This window comes from Berghia stephanieae, chromosome 10, assembly GCF_034508935.2.
Source record: "Berghia stephanieae isolate SIO BIC M18660-M18661 chromosome 10, UCSD_Bste_1.3, whole genome shotgun sequence".
Lineage (NCBI taxonomy): Eukaryota > Metazoa > Mollusca > Gastropoda > Nudibranchia > Aeolidiidae > Berghia > Berghia stephanieae.
Window position 1 is genome coordinate 7,101,103 of NC_088369.1, and position 8,582 is coordinate 7,109,684.

General features: G+C 32.8%; 1 protein-coding gene across 1 annotated transcript; it reads left to right on the top strand.

The window, feature by feature from the left end:
* The first annotated feature begins 698 nt into the window (after positions 1-698).
* LOC144955899 (pleckstrin homology domain-containing family B member 1-like) lies at positions 699-8,382 on the top strand. Its single transcript, XM_078886157.1, has 5 exons — positions 699-1,017; positions 1,374-1,519; positions 2,452-2,567; positions 3,151-3,350; positions 7,855-8,382. The coding sequence occupies exons 1-5, from the start codon at positions 948-950 to the stop codon at positions 8,010-8,012; spliced, it is 690 nt and encodes a 229-aa protein (XP_078742283.1). The 5' UTR covers positions 699-947; the 3' UTR covers positions 8,013-8,382.
* Positions 8,383-8,582: the final 200 nt, after the last annotated feature.

The window sequence follows — 8,582 nt, forward strand, 5'->3', positions numbered from 1 at the left end:
ATTATATTCCTTGCGTAACAATAGCGTAATAAATCGACGGTGAGATTCACAATTCTACACGAATGGACGGTGGCGGCATATCAAAGAGGTGTACCAAATTTATTTACCAACTACTTTTCTTTGTGCTAAAATTACAAAGTAATAATTTCGCGTCAGAAAAAATAACTCTCAAGTTCCTATCTCTTTATTACAATAAAATTGATACCACGAATGACAAAATCGCCCCACAAATAAGGGAGTTATAAATTATTCATAATATTTTTTTAAAGTTATTAATATAAACCCGATCATTGGAGCCAAGTCTAAATGTACAAGTAAAAGTGTAGTTTAATAATATGTCTAATTTGGTTTGTCATCATAAACCTGGCCTTTTTTTCTATTTTCCGTCCGCAAATCTTGGTTAATCGAGTTCAGTCAAAGACATTCATATAGAGATTAAATCGCACAGCGTCCCTGGTTTCATATCCAAGAAAATGGCGGCGCTCGACCTCTCACTAGCCACTTTTGATGGCGTTTTCCTACCTATTGTCTCCTCTAGTCCTGTATTCTCTATGGTCACCTACGTACTTCTTTCTCTGCTTTTGTATGCCGGAAGTAAAGGCGGATCTCTCAATTGACCATATTGGTGTTTACCTACAAAAATACTTTTAGACTTTCCTATTTGCTATCTTAATCAACAATTTCTTACTTGATAAATCAAAATTAAAAAAAAATCATCGTATCAAAAGTGACCAGATTCGTGAGAAAAAACATATAGTACGGAGAAAGGTTACATCGTTTTACCGTTGAAAATAGATTTTGAGATAATAGTAACAGTCAATTTTAAATCAATCTGGCAAAGTAATTTTGACGATCAAAATAAACATTGAAAGCTGACTGGGGTAAACCAATTGCTGAAGAACATAAGACAATTTCCAAATTTTCAAGTTTGTGCCTATTATATTGTCATGGCATCATACTCGGGCATGTCAGCACGTGCAAATAATATTGCTAAAGCAGGATGGTTATATCGAAGAAGTGAGTTTTTCTGTAGGAGTATCTATAGTTTTAATTGACAAACAAGGAACTTCTTGGCCTCGACAATTGACAAATCAAAAAAAAAATCGTCGAATCGTCAATTGACAATTGCCAAGTATCGTGTCAACTACGCATGTGCTTTTAACTACTAACATTAGAGTCACGAAGTGATGTTATTGCCACGGAGTGATGTCACTCATATTATTAACGAGCCTATACTATTATTAATAGTAGGCTAGGGACCCATTGTAAAGCACTTTAGTTTAAGGTTAGTGGATAATTCGCTTTATAATTGCTCTATTTGAAAAAAAATAATTTTATTTCACAAATTTTAATCATGATTACTTCGGATTTAGGTACAATCCTCCGTCGTTGGAAAAGGAACTGGTTTGTCCTGGACAAGCAAGGAGACTTGAGATATTATGAAAGTCCAGATTCTCCCAAGGCAGAGGAGAGATTTGTTGTACGAGCTCAAGTGTTATCCGTCCAGAGTGGACGTGAAGTAAGTTAATTATATCACTTGCAAATGTATTCCATCTACTTTTTAATCTAAATCTTGAATTATATGAAATTATATTATAAACCATCACCTCAAAAGGTATTATTTTGAGAATTCTGGGGTGTTTGGGTAGGGAGGGGGGTCACTTATTGTGTCTTCTATACCCTTATATCTGTTTTCCAACTTGTTTGTTTAAAAAACAAAAAATTCCCTTTCACTTGTCAGAGTCCTTGACTGGGATGAAAACAGTTTTGGGAGATGATATGTATTTTTCCTTGTAAATTATCCCTCTGTAATGTTTTGTTATATTTGTTGTTTTGAATGATTAATTTTAGCATTAAAGTGTGTTCCTCTTACTCTTAGCGGGATCTTGTGCTTGTGTCTGGATGAGATTTTTAGGTGAACTCAAACTATGCACAATGATAGTGTGTTTTCGGAATCTACTATATCTGTTCCCTATTTGAACAAGTCCCCTTTGTCTTACTTTTTCTTATGTGCTTTGATATTTGTAAATTAAAAACTTTTTTGACCATCCCATTTTCTTCATTTATACCGGCACTGAAATGACCTAAATGTGCCACAAGTGCAGTGAAACCCTAAAAAAAACAAAGTTTGAAATTGAGCATACGGCCTGAAATATGGTACATATTCTTCAGTCCTCATCCCACAGTGGGTATGGACCACCGATGAAACTTTTCCATCCCCTTCCGTCGTTGACCAGTCTTTCCAGACCTCTCCAGCTCTACCAGAAGGTCTCTCCTCCAGGTTGACCTTGTCTCCTATAGCAATGCACGTGGGTTAAGCTTATTTGTTTCGTCGGATAACGTTTTTGGAACTGTGCAGGAATTTTTGAATTAAAAAAAAAAATCAAACCAAGCAATCTTTACAATTAAGAATGGAGCAATAACGATTTGAAATTTTCTCTCTACCACTAGGTCTGCCGTTACGACCCACCTGATGGAATCAGCAGTGCGTCATGTGGTTTCTTGGTTATCTCGATTAGGGATAATGACAAAATGGTTCTTTGCTCCGAGTCTTCGGATGAAATGAAGTAAGTAAATAGCCATCATTGTTTGGAGTCATTGACGTGGTTCTTTGGTATCATTGTTTTGATTTTTAAAACATCTGGCAAGAAGTTGGAGAGCATCACAGCTTAACTCACTCAACCCTAGCACCAACTATACCCGTAGTTTACCCGGATTTAATTTTACCCCGTGCCTATTTCTTACATTTTTCTGAGACAAAATTATAGGCGTAGTATCAAAACTAATTTTTTTAGTTTTTACACGTTAATGAAGTTGAATAAAACTATCTATGTACTTGCTCATTTTTAATACATTATTTCCAATTATGAAAAATAACAAAAATCTCTAGGTTGAGTGAGTTCAGTTTCAGTTATAGCATAGTTCTGAAATCTCAAACACAAAGAGCTAGATCTAGTGATCACTGATTTTATGAAAAATATGAGTCAGAAATGTTGCAAATGTGAAATAGGGCCAGTCAAAACAAACTGACTGTCCGTCAACATATGGTGATTAAAAAAAAAAAGATTAAAAATAATTATTTTTATTTCTGCACATTTAAAAAAAAATCATGTCAACATTACCGAGAATCATTTGTTTTGTTTTCTTCAGAGCATGGCAGATAGTCATTGACGAAGCCCGGGCATTGCCTAGTGCCAACCCCATGTACCCCCCTGGTTCTGCCGTTGTGGGCGGTTCTGGATACGTCCCTTACGGTAGCCCAATGGGCTATGGAAATGCAATGTTTCCGTCTGGTTATGGGGGTCAAGTTATTTCAACAAATCCTACCGTGGTCCCCGGTGCTCAACAAGGTTTGATTTTATTTTGTCATGCATCATAAATATGTGACCAATCGTTTCAAAAGAGGATTTTGACAGCGTGAAACCAGACCTGCCTAGTACTAGAAAAATTAATAGAAATACGAATTTTAGACCTGTAAATTCTCAGTCAATTAACTGAAATCAGTCAATTCGTCAAATTCAAATATTTTAAAAAAGGGAAGAAAGAATAAAATAAAGAAAGAATTCATGAATCGTAGTCGAATGACTGTAAAGTTAATTAGGAATGTTCTACAGCGCTACGCATAGCTCATGGGCCGTTTATATTAACGATGGATATATTGCCAAGGCTAAACAACGCTTTTTAGAATTGCCGTGTCTGAACACACCCCAGTGTATTTTCACACAGCCTTCGTGAAATTATTTTTTCACTTTCCAAACCTGTCGTAGCCAATTTTAACTGAGCCGCCGAGCGATAAATTTCACGGTTTCGTCTAAGCCAAAATTGACCACATTTACTTGAAGGACAGGAAAAGTATGAAAAAGAAAAATTCGAACACTGGAAGTTCTTTATGTAGACACCTTCAAATCGAAAGTTATATGATTGCTACAAGCACATTTCGATTACCTCATGTTGGTAAACAAACTGGTTGACCATTTCTAAGTTTCTTCACTGATTGGATACCTAATTATAAGGAACAATGGTAATTAGCCTAATTAATTCCCGCACAAATTAGTTTTCTGCTATTGCTTTGCTCAAGTGAGCTTGCTGTTTACCTTTCATTTTGATTCTTTGGATTTTACCGCTATGACGAATTACGAAGAAGAGTTTCAGTTTCAGTCAATTTTTATAGAGCTCATTTACAGGTCTAGAATTTATAGTTCCGGCTACAGAACTGCATTCTCCTCTTCAACTCAAAGGAAAGTTTAGTTCCTCAGAGCCTATTCAGAATTTAGGAGCGTTTTTGGAACATGCTGAGGGCAAATTATTTATTTCTAATGCTATTTAAAGTGGATATTTCTCATTTATCCTTAGAAAGGAAACGACGAATTTTTGAAAATATCAAGTAGGCAGCTCCTGGCGAAACTAACTCTCAATATTAAGTTTTAAGGCTAAGTCATAAAAGTTGAATACACCTCCACTTTAGCGCTGCCGATGGTTTTCTTCGGATCCGTTGAAATCTGCGATTTTGGTGTCAGAGCAGGACTTTCCTCCTTTTAAAAAGTAGCAATGACTATGAAAAATGTTTTTTTTTCTCTTTTTGAGGAAAATTTTTGTCTAAAACCAAAGCCCAATCTCCACTGAGTAAAAATGTTTTTGAATTTTGAAAATCCATTCATAAATAAACAAGTTATGCAGTTTCAAAGGTGTCATTTATTTGGATGACCCGCAAAGAGGAAAAAAACGCGAAAATATGGGACGCTTTTTCGGCATTTTTTTTCGACCTTTGCTTGTATCTTGCGTAATAAGTGTATTAAAAGATTGAAACTTGAAGAGCAAATTAGGATGGTGTTTTGTAAAATACGGGAAAATTACTCGTCATATTCATATGAAATTTTACAACCAAAAAGAAGAAATGTTCATGTATTACCTTGTCAGCGACAAAACCTCCACGCCAGGTAGTTTTAGAAATATTTTACTCCAAAGTAAAAATCTATTTTTAACGGTCTTCTGGTAATCGCACAAGTTTTGTCGCTTGACATAATCTAAAATGACCTTTTTTCTGTGTGCCAACTTTCAGTCATATTCATCGATAAACAGCGTCGTAATTAATTTTAAAAAATAGCATATACGAAACGGCTTCGTCCCATATTTTGACGCGAATTCGGGCACTTCGTGAGCGAAAAAGAGGCCCAAAGATTTGTGCGGGATAGTCATTGCTATAAAAAGTTACATTTCCTTCAATCATGTGTACTGGCTGTGATAGACTTGATTTGTGTGGATCAAAAAGGGGCAGTTTCCCACTCTCCAGAAGTTAGCGAGAGTATCGCTGATCATTTATCATCTCAATTGCTTTATTAGAAGGGGTTGGTGCAATAAAAATGGGGTTTAAAAGGCAATCGCTCACAATTTTCCTCTTTTTTTTTTTTTCTTCTCTTTTTGTCATCATCGCCACCGATTTAGGAGAGGGAGGTTTTTATTTATTTTTAGAATCTTTTATTTCTATATTTCAAAAAGATTGAATCTTTTTATTCTGATTATTTCGACTTCAGATTCAATTCTCTTCATCTAGTCTATTCTAACAAAATACCACTTCGGCTTTAGATTAAATTCTCTTCATTTAGTCTATTCTAACAAAATACCACATCCAAAAGCGAGTGTCATACCACTTGACCACATAGCCACACAGAGGGTTCATACATTGAGTGGTCCAAGTTGTTTATCAAATCAGTCCAACATGCCTCAAGTTGCTGATGCTTAACTCATCATACAGCATATGTCGTGGTGCAATTTGCTAGGATGGTCAGCTGTGCATCCGAAGCATAGTGACTTTATTGTAGAAGGTGAAGTGAAAGATTCATCATACTTACATTGTCTACGTAAGAAAATATTGTTTGTTCAAAGTATTTGCGTGAAAATATGACTAACTACTCTTGACATATTTGTTTCAAAAAATGCGTTTGAAATCGGGAAAACTTATCATAGCAACAATTATGACACAACATCCGTTTTCAAACAGTGCTTTAAAAAATAATCATAAAATTTAAATAATTTTTTAAAAAAATTTCCAAAATCTTAAATCTCTTTATTCTGATCATTTTGACTTTAGATTAAATTCTCTTCTTCTAGTCCATTCTGACAAAATACCACATTGGTGCTATTGGTGACATATTACGTACAGCCTATATGTTTCAATCTTTGCTGTATCTTAGTCAGGGAATTAGATAGGGTTATGGTGTTTTATGTTCAATAGTTTCAAAAATTCATGCGTCTATTTTATATTTGGCGAGCTTTGCTTCAGATGAAGATGTGTTATCTCATTTTACAGAATGTTATCTAATTTAAAGTTGGCCACAATAAAAATCAATGGTTAGCAAAGCAAGAAATTTTTTTTTTACGAGATTAAATGGCATTCAAGAGATTTTTTAAACTTTATGATTCATAGATATTTATTTATAAAATGCTTAACATTCATTTTATCTTCATGTTATCCCTGATTTGTTTTTTGATTTAGATTTTTAGATTTTAGGCTGTCTTTTTAATTTATAATATAATAATGAATTATTATTATTATTATTATTATTATTATTATTATTATTATTATTATTATTATTATTATTATTATTATTATTATTATTATTATTATTATTATTATTATTATTATTATTATTATTATTATTATTATTATTATTATTATTATTATTATTATTATTATTATTATTATTATTATTATTATTATTTTATTATTATTATTATTATTATTATTATATATTATTATTATTATCATTATTATTATTATTATTATTATTATTATTATTTTATTATTATTATTATTATTATTATTATTATTATTATTATTATTATTATTATTATTATTATTATTATTATTATTATTATTATTATTATTATTTATTATTATTATTATTATTATTATTATTATTATTATTATTATTATTTTATTATTATTATTATTATTATTATTATTATTATTATTATTATTATTATTATTATTATTATTATTATTATTACTATCATGTTGTTATTGTCATTGTTATTATGTGTCTTTCTAATGACAACTTTTAGCATTGTTTGTCAATTGTTTAGATTAATGAAAATGAAGACGAAAAATATCAGTTTAGCTGTTTTTGTCGTCTGTTAATGACAAAGTCTTGGATAAATATACTGTTGGTCAGTCATGGACAAATTCATTTTTCTAAACAATATTATTCGCTCCTCATTAACTAGAGATTTTGGAGCTACCTTTAGCAGATTTAAGTTTTTAAAAACAGTTATATAAAGTTTCTTTTCTGGGTGGGGTTCCTGACCTCCCATAGTGGGCAGGGGGGTACATACCGTGTCTTCTATCCCATATATCTGTTATATCCAACATGCTTTCTGTCTTTGTCTTGGAATGAGATTACTTGGTTTTGTCCTGGTCCTGGCCAGATGCCCTGGCTGAGAGGGAAACAGTTGAATGTATAGTTAGTTTTGGGAGATGATATTTTTTTCATTGTAAATCATCTCTCTGTTATGCACTGTATTATGCTTTCTTTATAATATATATGATTTGTAAAACATCTGAGTGTGTTCCTCTTAGCGGGGACCTGTGCTTGTGTCTGGATGAGACTTTTAGTGATCTCAAACTAAGTACTTTGATAGAGTGCTTTTGGAATCTACACCTGTTTCTTATTTGAACCAATTCCCCTTTGTCTTCCCTTTTCTTGGATGCTTTATTGTAATTCTAGAATTTTTTACTATCCCATTTTCTTCCTTTTTACTGGCGCTGATATGACCTTAATGTGTTGCAAGCGCCATAAAACCCTTAAAAGCATAAAGTTTCTTTTCATTTTCCTTTTCTTTCCCCACTCTACCCAGTGATCCAAACACCAACGGGCACTACTATAATCCAAGCTCCACCACAGCAGATTGTTGTTGTTGATGACGATCCTTGGAGATTCGGACGTCACCGACGCGGATATGGATATGGAGGATACGGCCCATACGGTCACATGGGACATTTCACCTGGTATTAGAAGGCTGGAGAGATTACACCCTCAGAAATATGGATAGAAACACGTAGAGGCTGTTTCTAGAGGATTTTTTAAATGGCATTGGGAAGTTGGGAAGATTACAGCCCTTTGCAGATTACTGGGTGAATGCATTGAACAAAAAGCTTTACGCGGAGATCGGAAACAGGATGAATTTTTAAGTGCAATGCTATGGACATTGTCATTATTTGAATAATAATAATAATAATATCCTAGTCTTGTACAGACGGGGAAATATTGTTATTTTTGTTATTCTTATTATTATCATTCTTCTTCTTCTTCTTCTTCTTCTTCTTCTTCTTCTTCTTCTTCTTCTTCTTCTTCTTCTTCTTCTTCTTCTTCTTCTTCTTCTTCTTCTTCTTCTTCTTTTATTATTATATTATTATTATCATTATTATTATTATTGTTATTGTTATTAATGATTTCAAACAATGAAGGCAAAACAGATGGAAATATATAGATTTCACTCTTACCCTTTAATTATTTTAATGTATTAGACTTGTCTTAATTATAGAAACATAAGAAAAATTGTTTATTCTCCACTTTATCAATCAA